We start from the raw sequence: 20,415 nt of genomic DNA, 5'->3' as shown, positions 1-20,415 counted from the left end.
GGGCAATATGAGACACCTGCAAATCTTATTTTATTATTGCGAACGGCTTTGAAAATGATGGCTATCAAATGGTATATAAATATTCTAAAAAGAAATGCAAACATATACGTCAAAACATATTTGCAGACTATTCCCATTTTTGCAGAAGCAGAAGCTCACAGCAAAGTCCAGTAAACACTCCCTCCCGCCTGAGAGGGATGGACAGATGGTGATGTGATACTGAAATATGCAAATAAAAGAAATAGGCTCTAGATATGTTTGCATTATTCACAGGATGGCTGGCAGTCAGGAGAGCAATGCATCCCTCTTCAGTGATCAGACCCCATCCCAGGAAAGTTCTCAAGCAAAAAGATCCCAGAATTATGAAGAGGAGACATTTTATAAGAACTGCAGAGCAGCCTATTTAGCTGTCTTCAAAAGCAGCTTGGAAAACATTAAATCAAAAGAACAACTGTGTTTGGGTGAGTGTATTTTTTTAAGTTGGGAGAAATCATGAATTCCAGCAGTGGGTAATATATTTGAGTGCTTATCATATCTTGCACATGTTAACTGTTTTAATGGATCTAAGAAACCTTGATACGATTTATGTGCCATATTTCTCTATAATCAAACCACTGTTGGGTGGACACTCACTGAAGTGCGTCAGGGAGAACCCCAGGTGTCCTACCCTTGCTGCACACTAGGGGGGATACGCTAGGGGGGCCCAAGGAAAGGAAATCAGGCCAAGCATCTTACTGTGTTCAAAATAGTAAGGTAAAGGTAAAGGGACCCCTGACCATTAGGTCCAGTCGTGACCGACTCTGGGGTTGCGGCGCTCATCTCGCATTATTGGCTGAGCGAGCCAGCGTACAGCTTCCAGGTCATGTGGCCAGCACTTTTGGCAAACCAGAACAGCACACGGAAACGCCGTTTACCTTTCTGTTGTAGCGGTACCTATTTATCTACTTGCACTTTGAGGTGCTTTCGAACTGCTAGGTTGGCAGGAGCTAGGACCAAGCAACGGGAGCTCACCCCATCGGGATTCGAACCGCTGACCTTCTAATCGGCTAGGCACTGTGGTTTAACCCACAGCGCCACCCACATCCCTGTTCAAAATAGTATCTGTACCTAACTCTCTTCTTCCTACGAAAGGTGAGAAGTAAGTTTATTTCCACTGAGTGGCAAAAATAATAGCCACTTTGCATATTGTTTTTGATGGATACACAGAAAGGGCACAACCCCACTCATTCTGCATGTATAGATTAATAACTATGCTATATAAATCAGTATAATTTTATTATTCATGGGAAAAGTTGCAAATTAATTTTAAACCCATCAGTGGGTTTTTTTATTTAAAAAATCAGTCCAGCAGGATATAGAGTCATAGAATTGTAGAGTTGGAAGGGACCATGGGGGTTGTCTTGTTCAACCCTCTGCAATGCAGGAATCTTTTGCTCAATGTGGGGCTTGGAAGGTTTTCAAATTAAAAATCATAGAGACAGGCACACCTTACTAGGCAGGGCATTACACAACCGAGGGACCACCAATGAAAAGGCCCTGCGACAGCTCAGTGCTAACCAGGTAGTTCCCAGTGGTGAGGCCTCACTTGCCAATCATAGTCTGATATGGTTGCTATTGGGGAAGGTGCTCTTTTCAGTACTTGGGTCTGAAGCCTTTTAGCACTTTATATAGTAGTACTAATGCCTTGAATTGAGCCCAGTAACTCCATGGTAGTCAGTGCAGTCCTTTCAGAACTGGGGTCCCATTGGACTGGCCCATTTATCTACCTAGCAGTCACATTCTGCACTAGATGCAGCTTCTGGACCATCTTCAAGGACAGCTGCACATAGAGCACATTACAGTGGTCCCAGCAGCAGGTCACTCTAGCATGGACAGCTGAGACCAAGCTGTCCCAGTCCAGGAGCAGGTGTAGCTGATGAACCAGCCTAATCTGGGGATAAGCACTCCTAGACGCAGAAGCTATTTGAGACTCCATTAACCAGTGATAAGTTGGAATACTGCAAACCTCATATTCAAGGGTAGCAAAACGCTGCTCTGAACGGGATGTACACTTAATGACCAGACATGGGAACTACCCATCTACAGCACTTCTATCTTCTGAGGATACGACCTCAGTTTTCTGGCCCCCATCCAGTTCATCACTACCTCCAGATACCCGTCCAACACTTTTGCAGCCGTTCCTGATTCCGATGGAATGGAGAAATGAAGCCATGTGTCATCAGCATACTTATGACACCATGTTCCAAATCCCCAGATGACAGCTCCCAATGGTTTCCTATAGAAACTAAATGACACGGGAGACAGAATGGGCAGTAAAGGCATGATTCTGTGCAAAAATTCACCCACAGAACAGATTATTGGTGGTGCATTGGAATGTTACATAGACGGTAGTGTATGTTTAGAAGAGAACAAAAGTATAAAAAGTTTGATAAACTCTGCATCCTGTTGTAATATCCTTTCTTTGCAGTTGCTGCTATTAATTAGTTATATATTGGCATCAATATACATCAAAGGATCATTGTACTTTACATCCCACCTTCTACATTTTTACACAATACTGTACTCTGATGGTTTCAGAGTCAAAGTTCTTATACAGTAGCCTTACATGGTGTGACACTAATATCAGTCTAGCAAATCACTGTTTGTAAATCTGTGTTAGCATCAGATAATCTGGATTTTAAATATGAATGGTGTGAACAAATGCTCACTCACTATTTTCTATGCTATTTCTTTCATCTCTGTCCATATGTCACTTGGGAACAGGGCATGTGTTTGGCCATGTGCATTTCAAGGTCAGTTTAGGAAAGACAACGGAGAGTTCAAGCTTTCCATATTCTTAAAGAGATGTCTGGATCTTTAGAAAAAACAAACAAACATGTTTTAGCCCATTACAGGTTTCATAGCTGCCAAGTTTTCGCTTTTCTCGCGAGGAAGCCTATTCAGCATAAGGGAAAATCCCTGTAAAAAAGGGATAACTTGGCAGCTATGACAGGTTTATGTCAAGGCTTAGAGTTCAGTTCTGGCTAGGAATGAAATCACCAGAATGGCAATGGTTATATGGTGTTTGATTAATAACACAGATTCTGCTTTGTAATCTACAACCTAGTTCTTCAAACTCTTGTTTATATGAGTTGTACTTATTTTATGAAATGCAGTGTAATGTCCTGAGCTAAAATGTCTCTGTAGACACTTATCAGAGTCCAAGTCTTTTTATCGGGTACATTTAAAGAGTACAAGAAAAGAACTTCTTATAAAAATAGTCTGAGGAGACTAGTTAGCAGTTCACAGAAAGTACTGAGTTCCCAGTAAGTATAAATAATATACCAACCAGCAGAATTTCACAATATATTTCAAGAGAGTTGGAGTTTTAAAGTGTTTTTTAAATAAAAATAAAAATAAGAAAATGAATACCATCTTGAAGAGGGATGCCAAATTGCCTCCCAAGAAGCTAAACCCACCCACATAGCAAAATGTACCTTGCAGGCAATTACCACAATTCAGCAACCCGTGCAACTAGATTCAAATGCCCAACAGGCCTTTAGACTTCACTTTTTGAACAAAAGCCTTTCGGCCAAACTAGTTTGGAATACAGTATAGGCAGAATTCAAAAGTAGTTTGTGACTCATCATTGGGGTTTGCTATTAAAAAGGAAAAGAAGCTGAAAATTCTGCTAGGCAGTTGCAAGCTCTTAAGCATAATATCAGCAACAGCTGCAGAACATCCTTGAAGGCTGGGTGCGCTGCCTCCTTGGCAGCCCCCCCCCCAGCCTCTACAGCAGCCTTTGGCAAATCGGAGGCACTGCTGGTCTCCCACCCTTGTTCCCAATATATATATTTATTACCCTCTTGTTCCTGTTGTAGATCTTCATTCATTCCTTTTTCCCCTGCTAGTGGTCATTTGGTAGTTCACTCTCGGGTGCCAAAATGTCTTGGACCAGCCCTGGTAGTCACATTGTTCTTGCACCAGCACCTGCTATGTCAGGAAAGATTGCACAAATACTATACTAGCTGTTAAATACCTCCTGGAATTGCACTGGTGGGCCTTTAATGCACAGTGGGGTTACAGGAGTGGAAAAGAGTAATTTGCAGTAGTATTTACTTACAGAGTGTTGTAAGAAAATGATATATACACAGTCTTGTCAGTGTCACAGAATGCTTCCCACCCCCACCCCGTTTATTTTGTAGTACTTCAGCAAGCTGGAAGAAATCCATCTCAGAAGACAGTTAATAAATACTGGACGCTGCAAACCACCACACTGAATTTTGATGATTTTTGCTTCATCTTAAAACAAGAAGAACCTGTTAGGAAAACAGAGCTGCTCAAAGCATTTGCAAAAATAGATGTAAATAATGAGGGCTGTATTTTACATAGTGAGCTGCATAAACTTCTTACAACTGTAAGTACCTCAAAGGGTAGTTAGGACTGATACTTTTAACAATTCAAATAAACCACAGGGCTTAAACTTTAATAAGTCATTGCTGTTTGCGGGGAGGCATAAGAACTTCATTGCTTTACAACTTAAACTGACATTTATTTATTTATTGCAGAGAGGTGAAAAAATGACCCTTGATGAAATTAATGCAATCACCGAATTGGTGGAAGTGAACAGTGATGGAAAGTTTGATTATTACAAGGTATAGTGGATAAGACTACATAGGTTTGTATCCAAAGTTACTCAAACAGACAAATGCTTTTGTATTGGGGATTTCCTGCCCTCTCCTTCCCACTACACCCTCAGGAAAGGTCTTCAATGTGGTGCCGTCTTGATTGGGAGTTGGAATGGGTAAAAATTGGGGGAAAGCAGCTTATAAAAGTGGAGGTCCCCTGAGCCCTGACACGCTGTTCAGGGGGCTTAAACAAGAGATGACAGAAATTCATTACATGAATTGACTTTTGTTTGCATTACTTCGAATACAACCTGTAATATTTGACTTACTTACATGAGATGGCTACTAATCCAGGTCAGTAGATTGAAGGAGCCCAGCAGTGCTGTTTTTCAAGTATCAAGGGTGTCAAATGGTGAGGCTGAATAAGTGAGAGTGATTTGGTTCTTAAACGCCTAATAGGATATTTCCATGGTGTCAAAGTTTCCTGGTCAGCTTTGAGTAATCCTTTCAAAGGAGGTTCCAGCAGTTCAGAATGTGATACATAGGTGTTAGAGGATCTGAATGTCAGTGCATGCTCTCAGAGAAAAGTATGTCAGGCACTAAAAAATTGCAAGTTTTTAGTTGTGATATATTAGAACAGCTCTTCATGTTGCAGACATGAACAATAGAGCTCAATGTGGTTGGCCTTTGACAAAGTAAAGGTATAGGTTTGCAACCTTGAAGTATGCTTATTAATATGGTAATGTAGCTAGTACTTATAAATATCTTATCACCACTGTGTCTTGGATGCAAAGTACTAGGAGTGGAGGGAGAAAATGTATTAGTGCTATTCAATGTGCTGCTTGGCAAAGGAGTGTAAGACTTCTCACAGTGAGGCACCACAGTGCATCAGAGGTTGTGTTACAGTATGACAACCATGATAAATAAGGAAGATACATGCTGTAGCATGGAAACTCTAGTCGGCTATAATAATATCTTGAGAAGGAACTTGTGCAAATGGAAGAGCTTCTCTGAATATGCAGTCAATTCTCTCATGTGACACTCTTTCAATATGCTAGAAATGAAGAAGCTTTTTACTAATGGGAGAGTTTCTGTAAGTCTCAGTGTATTAGAATAATAGAAATATAGAGTTGGAAGGGACCCCAAGGGTCATCTAGTCCAACTCCCTGCAGGAATCTTAGCTAGATCATACATGTATCAGCGAAATCCAAACTTGCACTGACAGACTTGTGCTCATGCAGCAAGTCATCCTTCTCTCCTCCCTGCAACCTTCACTCACACCCCAGATCTGCTCTGCAGGGTCCCCCAGTTCTCCAGAGCAGTTTTTAGGACTGGGGGGGGGGGGAGGCAGATGATATCCCATTGTGTGAGCAGAATTCAGTTCTGCTTGCAAATATAAACCTTTGGACACAACCCTATATACAACTGTATATTTATGGCAGACATCAAGGTTAATACTTAATTTTTTTTTAAAAAAATGTATTTATTAAAGATTTTTACAAGCAACAAAAACATACAAAAATACAATACACAAAAAAGAAATACAAAACACAAAGAATACAAAATACAAAAAATAGAAAAATGCAAAAACAAAAATTCTTACTTATAAACCTTATTTCTAATCTATTGACTTCCTCTTTCCACCTCCTACTGCGGTTCTTTGCAATTCATACTTAGTAAATTCTAAATCTTATATAAGCTCTAATTATTACTTCAATATTACATTATTGCTATATCTCTTATATCTTATCCTTATAAACTCAATCTAAATCTTACTTCTTAATTAATTTATCCTTATTTTCTATCAGTACTTGTTTCACACCCTTATATTATCTACAACCTCTTTGTATCTCCCTCACTTCCATTAAATTCAGTCTATTATACACTTATTTTTCAAATAAATTTTAAATTTCTTCCAATCTTCTTCCGCTGCTTCTTCACTCCGATTCCGGAGTCTCTCCGTCAACTCAGACAGTTCCATATATTCTATCAATTTCTTCTGCCATTCATCCACAGTTGGTACTTCTTCATTCTTCCAATTCTTTGCCAATAATATTCTTGCTGCTGTAGTGGCATACAGAAAAAAGGTGACATCTTTCTTAGGTATATCATCCCCCGTTATCCCAAGTAAGAAGGCCTCTGGTTTCTTAACAAAGGTGTTTTTCAACACTTTTTTCAATTCATTATAACTCTTTTCCCAGAAGTCTCTCACTTGGGGGCATGTCCACCACATAATACTTAAAAATAGAAGGAGTGTAGAGAGTATCAGAACAGGAGTAGTATCCCATTGAGCTATATTGACAATGTTGAAGAGTTCACAGTGAATATAGAAGAGCATGCCTTTTTTAGCAAAGAGAAATAGGATAAGGAATGTATATGCATAAAATAAGTGTTGCTTAAAGGCTGTTCCTTCCAAATACTTTCTCGAGTATGCAGTATCATCTATCACAATACTATCTTTCTGGTCATAGCTAAAGCAATGATCTTTAAAAAATGCAACTGTTCATTTTATGTTATCTGCAGTTTGTTAATCTTGGAGTTTACCTTGTTTGAAATGACTACGTTGTTCATTAAAGTTTCCCATCTAGAAAAGAAAAGAAACCTCCATTTAAAATTAGACATAAAAAGCCAGTGTCCACAAATATGCCTGGTAGACAATATAAATCTTATCTTGGGGTACCTTTCATTTTTATTTTCTCTCAGTTGTATGATCTCCTCATTGAATCATGTCTCCATTTTATTGTGCCACTGGAGAGTGGTCAGTTTGATTCATGAAAGCAAGATGAGGATTGTACTAACAGAAGAAATATTCTTTATCTGTTGATCTATTTCTTGCTTAGTAGTGCCTCTGTTTATTTTCCTTCTAAAATACTTAAGAGACCAAGGTGTGTGTGTGTTTTGTTTACAGTTTTGTAAATTGTATATGACAACCAATGAGCAATGTCTGAAGAATGCACTAGAGAAACTGGAGGTTGACAGTAAACTGAAGCGTCAGCAGTTTGGAAGTCAACTTGAGACTTCATCAGAACTGGCTACATCACTAATATCAAAAACAATACCAAAAACTGCAAGGAAAACAGAATCCAAACCAATGCTAAAAAGAGGTAATAATTTTTCAAACAGGAAAGCTCTAGTTCATGGAGCGTCTGTATTTCCCCCCTACATGACACCTTGGATATAGATTTTTTTTGAAATGTGTGCTCATTTATTTCACTAAAAATATTTGCTTTATCAATGGTAGAAATGTCTCATTTCCAAAGCCCTAGGCTCAAAAGAAGTTTTGCTACATCCCTCATTTCAGCATTTTTTCTTTCTCTAGCATTAGCTGATTAATGTTTGAGTGACCCCGTTCACACAGCATATCCCAATAGCACTGTTGCAATGCCACAGAAGAAGCAAGCTACAGTTTGGCTTTCGTGTATTCTGAACCTTATTTGCAGTTTGTTTGTTTTTTCCAAATAAGCTAAGAACAAACCTTGGACCAGAGATCTTCCCTATGTTGTGTTTTGGCAAATGAACTTTTCATGCATGGTGAGTGGCTGGTTCACTGAAAGCTGGCAGAATGTCCACTCTATTTTTAAAAAGGGCAGTTTACCATTTGAATTTGGCCTTACCCTGATAAGATTTAGCACAGTATTATATGACACCAACTTTGTGATGTGGGTTATTTAATGTTTGAATTAATAGATTTGATAGATTCTCTAATCTTTTAGTGCAAATATCACTTGGCAGCTGCTGGGTTGGAGATTCATTGCCAGTAGACTTGGCAAGTTTAGTGCAAATCAAAGCAGATACCAATTTTTTCCAGTACATATACTGGCCCAGCAAAACACAAATCAGTTTACCAGACCAGATTAACTACTATAAGGTATATTTATCATTCTGTATCTATTTTCTCACTTGATGAATGTGAATATTCATAAATAAAGTGCTATAAATAAAACTCTGCAATTTTAGGTCACTGCAAGACTTCTTCACAATGTTCCTCAGCCCCAAGTTACAAAGCATCTGTTTCTTCCACTATCAGTATGGGTGCCAGCAGCAACAAACATTCGAAGCTCATTGAGGCAAATGCTGCAAAGGTAGACTTTGTTAATTTAGTTTGACTCTTGCTCCCCCTCACCAGGTATAGACACTGCATTTTAAATAGAAAGCAATTTTTCTCTCTTTTATAGCTTGTGTTTTATTAACTGCTTGTCAAGGGCAGCAACACAGCACACAGAGATTTCTAGTTGCAAAACACTATAAACATTTTTATATAATGTTGGTTTTGCTGACATCCCGTTATTTAGGATCATTTTTCAGGTGTGAAGGTTTGCTAGAACAAAACATGTTTTTCTATAAAGGAAAGCACTCTTGGATAAAATTGTTAATGACTGTTTGAGAAATGCAAAATTGAATAATTTATTAGTACTTTAAATGCTTAAGTAGCCTGAAAGATTATATATCACAGCCCTCTATAGGCAAGGTAATTGGAAATAAATATCTTCAAACGTACACAGATCAGAAGACATTAATTGGTAAATATACACTGTAGCCTGAAAATATTGACTGTTATTTAGACTAATAAGTTTTACAAGTAATTTCTTTTAAATAAGTCATCCATTCAATAACCATTCCTAAGGGAGAAAGACAACAAAGTCACTTTGCTAAGTCAATATTTGTAGAGTGTTAATATTGATCTTTTCCCTTTGTTTTCTCTTTCCTGATTCAACCTTTACTAGTTTTCTTTCAGCAGAAAATAATAGCTAGAGAAATATAAAACATTAACTGGAAACTGCTAAAATACATTAAAAATGTGCACCTTGAGACCTCTGTGTAAGGGAGAACGAATGGTTATGACCACATAATATAACTGCAGCTAGAAGACTGAACTGATTGTTCTCTTGAGTTACATTTTTGTTTCAAATAACAACTCTGTATTTGTTATTGAACTCTGAAGTCCTTTATATCTTTAACATTGCTAGACAGTGACATTTGTTCTATATTAAAATTTAAAAGCATCCTCTCTAAGGATTTTTTTCTGTGTGTTTAGGTATCCAAACCCCTATGCAATTTAGCCTGTAATTCCAGTATGTTCAAAGATGATATGTTGTTGGTTATAAAAACACATACAGTAGTTTTCTACTAGTTGTAATTGGTTTCAAACACCTATTAGATGGTAATGAAAACTAGTTTTCTAAGCTGTTAGTGAATGATCAGATAGGTCATCACAAGAGAGATCCACCCCCTGCTTAAATAGTGAAGTTCCCAAAGATGAGTTTAGTGTTCTGAGTAGGTTTCTGTTAAATTTTTGCTAATAAAAGTTTGTCATTGATCTTTTGACTTGCACACCATTGTGTATTTCTTAATAGTATTCTGCTGATAGTTATTTGTGCATGAGGTGTTTTTGCAGGGGGGACAAGAGTATTCCGAAACAAGGTTTTGCTTCCTAACAGGTGGGCACTGCTAGAAAGGACAGGATCAGTTGAGATGTCTGGATATTTTTCAGATGTCTGGATATTTTCCAGTATTTTTCTGAGCACTGCAATTACCTCAAACCATTAGGTACCAGTTCCACTTCAACTGTTTTCCCACTACATGTAATACACAAAGAAGGAAAGCAGACTCTTGCCCCACAGGAGAACTGCGTGGTCCCCGACTTCAAATAGGGGATATATGTGAATTTGCTTTCCCATCACAAGGTGCAGCAGAAATCTAAAACCCAAATAACACTTGGATGTCTACTTTACACTGGTTATTGCAGCATTCACAGGTTATGGGGCAAATAAAAAAATTCAGAAACACATGATAAAAATCCAAGCCATTGCAATTTCTAATTGCAGACACCCCTGACAATCGGGAAAGCTTGATAAATTACGAGGAACATTCATCTATATGCTTATAACCCAACCCTGCCTTCAGTCTACCACATAAGAATAACTGCAAAGCATTCATAGTAGAGCCCTTCCAGTTATGCTATATAAAGTTGAGCAGTGTATGTGATAAATTGCAAAAATATCCATCTTAGTCAACTGTCCTGTACTGAAGATAGGCAACTCCAAAATAACATGATATAAAAGAGCAGTAGAACCTGTGATCCCCTTATACTGTAAGTGTTCTAGTGAATGTAGGAATAGGTTGTTATGAAATAAATGTAGAAGAATATGTAAAAAAGCAAAATCCATCTGAAATACTGCTAACCAGAAAACATGGTGAATTCCATGCCAAAATTCATTGCAAACAGCAGTAGATGCCATCATTTATGATTTGTCACTTGACTTGGGTCAACTTTTCTCTTGGATTTAGGCATAGACAAGTATACTTTTCCAGTATAACCATTCCTATGATTTAAATTTGCCGTGTCAATTAGCAAGGCATGTACAAAAAGTCATTCTATGCTTAAGCAAACACAGTGGCATTATGCAGCTTCATCCCATACATGATATCAAGTCCTACTCCAAAGTAACTAAGTAGGATTGTAGCCACAAGCCCTGTTCAATTCATTGGACCATGTATGGGGAATTTTAGGCAAAATGAATGGCAGTTTCGCTGATTTGATTGTGCCCAAAGCTAAAAAGCCATGGCCATTTCCCTAATACAGTGGTACCTTGGTTTAAGGACGCAATTGGTTCCGGGGAGCCGTTTGCTCCCCAAGCAGTACTTAAATGGAGCGCCTCTTTCGCACGTGCGCGAAGCACCAATAGACCACTTCTGTGCATGTGTGCGCCGTGCAAATCGCTTCTGCACATGCATGCACCACGCAGATCGCTTCTGCACATGCGCGCGCTATGGAACCTGGAAGTGAACAATTCTGGGTCTGCAGAGTACTTAAACCGAAAGTACTCAAACCGCAGCGGACTTAAACCAAGGTATGACTGTATACTTTCACTGTTTAATCTTACAGTTTTTGAGAGAGTGGATGTTCCTTATTATTCAACATTTTGTTCTTTCCCATGTCACACACTACACTGCAAATTGAAATGAGCCATACAATGTGCAAATATCAGTTGGAAGAACGCTGTATTATCTTAGTTTACAAGTAGATACAGGGTCTGTAGCAGCACCTTATGCTCTCCAGATGCATAACAGGCCAGTTAGGGGTTTTTGCTGAATTTTTCAATCCTTTCCACAACATAGACAATGTATTCTGCAGAATTATTGCAGCTGAATTTTTCTATTATTTGAGACATACAAATCCACTCTGGCATTTAAATATTAGGAGCCAATATAGTGCAGTCTCAACAAGAGTGAATAGTGAGATGTCTGATTGAAACATTGTCTTAGCTAAGAATTTACAAGGTTGCCTTAGCAAGTTACTGTTTCTCATCCTCTGCAACCCTGTCTGTAATGTGGGATAAAACTGGAAACCATAAAGAGTTGTTATAGGGATGACTGAGATCATGTACGTAGCATACTCTCAACACTCAAAGTGCCATATAAATTATAAGCGTTATTATTGCTGTTGTTAGCAGTACTGTTCTAAGTTGTATCAGAAGATACGATGTTGTCACAAGCAAATTTTCTGAAGGGAAATGTTCCAGTTTCCAATTAGCCAAAGGATTATGCAGTAAATAACGTTTGGAAAATAAATCTTCAAAAGAAGATTGAACACTAACCTTTTAATACTTAAAGAACCACTTGGCCAACAGATGGTAGGAGTGACTGGCAAAGTCACTGCCTTGCAAGGATTTATGTTAAGTAACTTCTAATACATTAATTATTTGATTTGTCTCTAGGAATGGCAACACACACAGTCCAAAGGATGCTTCTTCTTAGAGGAAAATGGAGAGATAATTAGTCATAAATATAAGTTGTTTTTATCTCAGAGATCTACAGTATGCATAACCATTAATCCTGTGAACCTTCACGAAATGGAAGGTAGGAATACATTTTTTAAAAAAACAACTAAGGGTTGAAAACTTTTTTTAAAAAATGAAGGAATGGACAACTGGCAGATGTCCCTGTAATAGAATTGCACAAGCGATTATCAGAGCAGCCCAAGATAAAATGTAACCATTGCAGGGTTGCAAATTCTTAGTTCTAGCATTTTAAAAACACCACATAAACATAAATGTTAATATTTGCGGCATACGTTGCTGTTGTTAACTTTGCTGTCTGGTCTTTGACCGCAATAAAGATTGATTGATTGATTGATTGATTAAATGAATGCATGTTTGCAGTATACAATCACAAACATGCATGACAACTGTTTTCACTGCATGTGAGACCAATGATAGCGGGCAAAACACGATGGATTCTTTTGGTAATACAGTATTCAGCTGCATCACTTGAGTTAATGACAGATCTGGTTTTGATCTTTAAAGCCCTATGTGGCTTGGGACCCTCGTACCTACGGGACTGCCTCTCCTGGTAGGCCCCGTGGAAGACCTTAAGGTCCACAAACAACAATACTCTGGAGATCCTGAGCCATAAGGTGGCTAGATTGACCTCTACTAGGGCCAGGGCCTTTTCAGTATTGGCCCCAACTTGGTGGAACACTCTTTCACAGGAGACCAGGGCCCTGCAGGATTTGTCATCTTTCCGCAGGGCCTGCAAGACAGAGCTGTTCCACCTGGCCTTTGGGCTGGACTTCGTCTGACCCCTGTGTTTTCCTCCCTCATGGCTTGGATTTATGCACTACTGAAAATGAGGCTGCATTTTAAATTTTACTATTGTATTTTAATTAATTGCTTTTTATGTTTTATTGTAATTTTATTGGTGTTAGCCGCCCTGTTTTGACTGGGGAGGGCGGGGTATAAATAAAATTTTATTATTTATTATTATTGTTGTTGTTGTTGTTGTTGTTGTTGTTGTTGTTGTTGTTATGTTTTATTGTAATTTTATTGGTGTTAGCCGCCCTGTTTTGACTGGGGAGGGCGGGGTATAAATAAAATTTTATTTATTTTTATTATTGTTGTTGTTGTTGTCTTTGACTATTAGTATAATTTTGCTTGCTTTTTGATAGGAAAACCCTCTCCTTGGTTAGTGGTGGACACAGCTTTGTACATACTCAAAGAAAATGAAGCTGAAGAAAACATACAGCTTGTCGGCTTCACTGAGCTACGAAATAAAGAGGTCATAGACATTTTTAAGTTTCCTTTACTGACTTTATATATGTGGCATATTAATAATGATGATATCTGGGACACAGCAGAATCTATCAATGGCTGGTACTTTGTGCTTTGCCATTGAGAAACTAGCTAAATTACCAATGAATTAGTCAAGGAAACATAATATTATTCATAACAGAATTAATATACTGTTAATTATATACTTTTCAAATATTTCCCCGGTGAATATAAGATAAAAGCCAAAATCTGAAGAATCCCTTTAAAAAGTTACTTATGTTGGTTAGGCCTGAGAGGACTGTTGATTTCCTTCACAACACATAAATGTGGAGTTGGATAAGCAACAGAACTATTTCATTTTAATTTCCAAACTGTCCTCAAGTGAGTGTTGTAGATAAATCAAAGACTTTTTATTACTTTTATTTCCTCCTATACCAGATATGAGTCAATCCAAATGGATGGATTCTCTCTTATACCCAGTATAAATAGGAGTCCAATGCCTTCTATGTACAATCATTTCATTCATTCATTCATTCATTCATTCAGCACAGTAAGTATACATTTGTAACCCACTTCTGGTGCAGAGTGCTGATGTCTTCCCTCAATATAACATTTCTTTTGGAGGGCCATTGCATTGTTCCCCACATTTGGCGTACTCGGTTTTGTATGTGATATAATGCCATTATTACCCTTTTTCATCAAGGTCAAACAGTATGTGACTTTAAGGACAGGATTCAAAAAACATATTTGGACTGGCCACGTCCCTTTGTTTACAAAAAGTAGTTGCAGGAGTACAAGGACTCCCAGAATATAGAGAGTTTAATCCTAAGGCCACACATAATTTTTGCACTGAAAGTTAGATCTGAATCTGCTATCTTCTCCAGTGTTTGAAAAACTACAATTGGTGAGAGAGATTTCCCATGCTCACACTGTTTTCGAGGTTTTACATATTATATTTGTTACTTTGTAAACAACTTAGAGACTATCTAAAGCATTAAGTGGTATATAAACATATAAAACAAAATAAATTTGTTTGTTTACATGAAAATATGCTCAATTTCAGAAAACACATGTCAGGGAACTGGGCCCAAATCCACTGCATTCCAATCTATAGAGAGTGAGAATGTGCAGCTCTCCTCCACATCTTATACATTTATTACAGCAAATACTTGTGTACCCAGGTTGCCCCGTAAAGGATGAAGCAATGCTGTGTGGGCTTTTGATCACAGGCTTCTCATTTCTGAGTCCAGAACTCAATTCGGTGCACTTCATTGGCTCTTATTTTATTATCTCTGGTTCCTTTTATAATCTATGTGATCTACATGTGGGAAAGGTCTACAAGATATCAACTCAAATACTTGTTGTACTTGAAGAGGATAAATAATGATAGCAGTCAGAAATCTATAAGATCCTACATCTATCTTTTTCCTTTGTGGTAGGTTTTTGGTTGGAGAGGGGAACTTGAAGGTGGTGTCTATTGGATAATTCCTTTCACCACAGGCTGTAGATTCAGAAAATCAAAAAAGCAAATTAGAAGAGAAGCCAAACTTGTACATGGAGATGGAGAAGTCACAGCTACCAAAGAGTTCCGGTAAGGCAGGCCAGCTTTTGTGAAATGTAGGCTCTTCATATTTTAACAAAAATATGTTGCTGAAAAATTTGTCTCCCGAAGAAATTAATCTTCTGAAATGAACTGATGAGTGAGTCCAAGGGATGAAATGAAGGAAGCAGACAATCTGTTGAGAGATGCTTTTTCTCTTCAACCTTTCAGAGCAGCCTTATCAGAAATATTTGAAATGATTGATTTGGATGGGAATGGCTTTCTCAGCCTGGAAGAGAACAACTTCTTTGAAATGAGAACTAGTGGAGAAAAGTGTGATGAAGAAGCTTGGGCCATATGCAAAGGTAACACTGAAATTATCTATATGCAAATTTAACCGCTCTATGCCCAAGTGCAGCATCATTTATCTGAATGCCTTTGGCAACATTATTCAGATAATCATATGATTAAATAGAAATGCTGATTACCAGTACATAGATTCACAGTTCATTAGCATAAGGCTACATGGAAGGAACAATATAGTTTGTTAACGGTTAATGTAGTTTGGGTGTATTCACGGGCAACGTTATTTTTCTAATGAAAATATACCATAGAATTCAGTATCTTAAGCTCTGTGTGACATATATTGCTTTGTCATCTCTCCCCCCCCCCCTTATTGCTTTGTGCTGTTGTTACGAGGTCTTTCTATTACTTCATAAATTCATTTCTTTTTTTCTTCTTTTAGCTTGCATCTCTGTAATATCAAAGGCAGCTCCTTCAGTCCCCTGACTGTCATTTTCAGTCTCCCTGCTAGCTCTTCCATTTCCTTTTCCTTTATTTTGCTCTTGCCTGAGGTCAGACTGTAAGATGTCCCTAATAGGGGGTTATGTTGGAGAATAACAAAAAAGGGGGGGCAAACCCTCCACTGCTTTATCTCCTCATGGCTTCCACTCTTGCAGCTTCAGAAAGTCTCATGTCAGTTGTGGGGGGCATTCCAGATGGTCATTTTATTGCACAGTAAATGTACAGTTGTTATTCATTTGTTGCAAGGGATCTAAATGTCTTTGCCCTAAGGTAATGTTTCTTTTTCATTTTCCCAGCATTCAAGCAGCAATATTTTGTTAATGGGAAAATGTGATGTTTTCCTGCACATATTCTACAGTGCAGAGCAGGAGTAGAGAAGCACAGGCCCAGGGACCAAATGTGGCCCTCAGACTCCTCACACCTTGCTTCCTTCCCAGATCACACCCCCTTACTTACTTTGTTTTGCACCCTCCTCAACTGTTGTTGTTTGGCTTGAATTGTGATTATGCCCCTTGAATGGGTGGTGGTGGGGAACCTCTTACTTTTGCATGGCTGGAATGTGGTCTACTGTAAGAGTCAAATATGTTGTGCCACCACTCCAGACTCTGGAGAAATATGGTTTTGTGTCACAGGCACCAATTGATTAACGTCCATGACTTCACCGAAATACTTCCCAGCATATTTCCTGCATTATTTTGTAAACTTTTGTAAAGCTTGTTTTATTTTAAATTACTTTTAGACTGGTATACAGGCAGAGCTTTCCATGTTAAAATGAGAGTTCATATAACCTACCATCCTCCTCCACATAAATGTTCTGCTACTTAGTGTCCACCATGTTTTGAAATCTAGCGCTGAAGAAAATGGGTAGAATCAAAGAATTTTAGAGTTTGAAGAGACCCTCTGCAATGCAGGAATATGCAGCTGTCCCACGTGGGAATTGAACCTGCAACCTTGGCATTAGCAGCACTGTGCTCTAACCACATGAGCTATACAGGTTCTATTACATAAAAAATAATGTTGAGATATTGGCACTCCAAGGGGGAAGGGAGGCAGAATAAATTTGTGTTTGCAAACAAATAAGGGCCTATGTTATGCTGGCTGCTTGGTCATCATAATAATCATTCATTCATGTCAATTGCACTTAAAAAAGTTTTATAACGTGTTCACGCCTTTGGAAAAAGCTCGCTGTATAAATGTTCCTGTATATGTAGATATATTTCATTGCAAATAAAATTTCAGGAGGTTCACGTAACCACATTGAAAGCTATGTCTGTTCAGCATGTGTGCACAAATGCATGCCACCTCATTCTCCTTAATGTTGTGAAGTGCGTAATGAGTTCATGCATGGCAGGAATTGCATTTCTTGATATGGAAGAGAATTGAGTTAGCCCTTACTCATCCAGAGTGCTGTATGTTCTCAGTTTTGAATTTTTAGATTGTAAATACATTTGATAAAACTATGACCGTGCATGCCTTCTGAGACTTTAAGCATTCAACTATTCATAATCCACAGACATAGTTCAATTTATTGTCAATTCTTATTTGGCCTTCAGTACAGTGGTACCTCTGGTTAAGAACTTAATTAGTTCCGGAGGTCTGTTCTTAACCTGAAACTGTTCTTAACCTGAGGTACCACTTTAGCTAATGGGGCCCCCTGCTGCCGCCGCGTTGCCAGAGCACAATTTCTGTTCTCATCCTGAAGCAAAGTTCTTAACCTGAGGTACTATTTCTGGGTTAGCGGAGTCTATAACCTGAAGTATCTGTAACCTGAAGCGTCTGTAACCCAAGTAACCACTGTATCACAAATTAGGAAATGCATGCTAAGAATAAATGATCTCACACATGGATGATATGAATTTAAATTCATTAATGCTTATGAGAAACTTCATTATTATTACAGCACAAAATAGAAACTGGAATTAATGAGGTGTACCAGTAGGTTTGCAACAGCTTAAATAGACATTTTAAAGGCTGTGGTGCTTTGTTAATTCCAGCTAAAATATTCAGCATTTGACAGATCCTGTTTCATATTACTCTGTAAAATCTTTAGAGCTTTTTATGTTTTCATTAAGGAGCACAAATTCAGACATCCTTTATATGATGGCTTCAGTCCAAAGGACCATGTGACTAATTCCATATGCCCAAGGGAAATTGAAATTGAGGGGACTTCCATGAAGATCTCAAAATCTGTTGCTCAAAGAAGGAATTATAAAAATCTCACTGGACATGCCCAAGCCTTTGGGCAGACATAAAGTTCTAAACTTTGGCTTTGCATTTTGTGCATTTGGTTTCTTATATATTTGAGAGTAGGGGACACAAGTCTGAAAACAAGGGAATGTATATCCCTTCCTCATTAATTTTTACATTTTCTGGAACAAACACAGCAACAATACTTAGAAGACATTAGCGGGCCTGTCAAAAAGAAGCAACAGCAAAAGCTGTGAATAGATTACTTGGCAATTAATCAGCTGGAGGGTTCAGATGAACCTCATAAATCTTGAGAACAAAGTTCAAGCAGTTTATAATAGCACCTGAACCCTTAGATTTATTCATTTGGTAATCTCTTTTAAATAATACATAGTAAAGAATTAGCATTGTAATGAAGATGAGAAATCCATTTATAAATATTCTGTGCTTTAAGAACATTTTAATTTTGTGTTTGCTTGATGACCTGGTTTTCAAAGCAAGAATTTGCTAGAAGAATTTGCTGAATATTATTGGAACCATATTACTTTGCAAAAATCAAACTTATCTAAGATATGAGTTCAGAGCATCCATAACATAAAAGCCTCTCTCAGTGATGAAAGTGAATGGTAATTTCATAGATACAAATAGTGACATTCTTATATCAATCCTATTCTCATACCAAGGAGTACCACCTGGTTTCCCCCTCCACAATTATACACTGCAGAAGACTGTAGACATTGTTTATATACTGTGCTGTATTCATTTGCTTTGCAATTCCTTGTCTTCCACTGATTTAAAAGCCAATATTGTGTTTATTCGTGTTGCTAAAGAAATTTAAGTTACTACTGATCTAGGTTGCTATTTCCAAAAATGGGGATTGGCCATTAGCCTCTTTCATGCATCACAGTATATCATAGTTAATAGTTTACAATGAATGTGCCCATCTTGGCCAATTTGCTCTTCCCTGCTTGCCCTAGGAAGAAGACATAAGAGACCATACAACGAACCACAATTTGTGGCCAAGGTTTTTATTGATTTGATGATAAAACTCTACCCACTGCCTCAAATAATTTCAAAAGAAACTAATTTAATTTGTCTTTTCTTGCATGTTGAGTTTTCAGTGAAGCCAAATAAATAACTTTGTCATATATACATTTCATAACAGATTTTATGAAACACAAGGATGCAAAATCAAACGTTTATAATTACTGACATATATACCAGGGCTGGGGAATCTGGTATATACGACAGCTCCTGTCTTTCCTTATTATTTCATTGACGGCTAGGGATGATGGGAGTTGCAATCCAACAATATTAGGAGGGCCATAGGTTCTCCACCACTGATGCAAACATTGCCATCAAAGTGCCAGTTCTTCACAGAGTTTCACAATTCAAAAAGACACAGGCCTGCCAAAAGGAGCTTGCATTAGGAGACAATGTGAAGAAAGGAAGGAAGAGAGGAGCAAGGGTGGCAAACAACAAAAGGAAAAGAGGAATGGGAAGGGCCAAGGGATGGAATCCAATGTTTGTTTTTCCTGAATACAGGCAATTTTGATCGTTTCCACTGTAGCTTGTGAAAATATTTGCCTTATGTTTTCTTATTAAATAGAGAATTTTGATATGAAGAACAATGAACTCACAAGACAGGGATTTATGGATCTGAATCTCATGGAAGCCTGTCAACAAGGCAGGGATCTTAGCAGCTTCTGGATGACTTTGCAGTCAATGGGCTACAACAAAGCACTGGAATTGACTGAGGTATGATAAATGTTGGGCAAGGAGAGGGGGAAGGAGCCACAATGTGCAATTGTAATGTTTTTGCTGCATTAAGCTGATCTTAAGTTGAACCAGTTACAAAGTCGTAATGTAAGTATGTGCTGCAAGCTTTGCATGTTATCATAGAATCATAGAATTGTAGAGTTGGGAGGGACCCCAAGGGTCATCTAGTCCAACACCCTGCAATGAAGGAATCTCAACTAAAGCATCCATGACAGGTGCCCCTCCAATCTCTGCTTTAAAAACCAGTAGTGAAGGAGAGTCCACCAACTTCCAAGGGTGTCCATTCTACTGTTGAACAACCTTTGCTGTCAGAAAGTTCTTTCTGATGTTTACTTGGAATCTCCTTTCTTGTAACTTGAAGCCATTGGTTCAGGTCCTACCCTCTGAGGCAGGAGAAAACAAGCTTGTTCCATCTTCCATGTGATAGCCCTTTGGATATTTGAAGATG

At 38.1% G+C, this 20,415-nt stretch overlaps 1 protein-coding gene across 9 annotated transcripts in view; it reads left to right on the top strand.

The window, feature by feature from the left end:
• Positions 1 to 20,415, top strand: part of EFCAB7 (EF-hand calcium binding domain 7) — a 61,381-nt gene that overhangs the window by 5,171 nt on the left and 35,795 nt on the right. For 8 of the 9 annotated variants that reach the window (XM_035121578.2, XM_060276850.1, XM_060276847.1 and 5 more), the window contains 10 exons: positions 274 to 461; positions 4,185 to 4,396; positions 4,548 to 4,634; positions 7,516 to 7,711; positions 8,565 to 8,689; positions 12,326 to 12,467; positions 13,555 to 13,664; positions 15,097 to 15,248; positions 15,429 to 15,562; positions 19,798 to 19,946. In XM_035121578.2, coding sequence (XP_034977469.2) covers positions 275 to 461; positions 4,185 to 4,396; positions 4,548 to 4,634; positions 7,516 to 7,711; positions 8,565 to 8,689; positions 12,326 to 12,467; positions 13,555 to 13,664; positions 15,097 to 15,248; positions 15,429 to 15,562; positions 19,798 to 19,946 — 1,494 coding nt within the window. In that variant the 5' untranslated portion in view covers position 274. The remainder of the gene's footprint in view (positions 1 to 273; positions 462 to 4,184; positions 4,397 to 4,547; positions 4,635 to 7,515; positions 7,712 to 8,564; positions 8,690 to 12,325; positions 12,468 to 13,554; positions 13,665 to 15,096; positions 15,249 to 15,428; positions 15,563 to 19,797; positions 19,947 to 20,415) is intronic. The other variant, XM_035121579.2, reaches the window with a different exon arrangement.

The sequence above is a fragment of the Zootoca vivipara genome, chromosome 7, assembly GCF_963506605.1.
Source record: "Zootoca vivipara chromosome 7, rZooViv1.1, whole genome shotgun sequence".
Lineage (NCBI taxonomy): Eukaryota > Metazoa > Chordata > Lepidosauria > Squamata > Lacertidae > Zootoca > Zootoca vivipara.
This window is presented reverse-complemented; position numbering and strand designations above follow the sequence as displayed.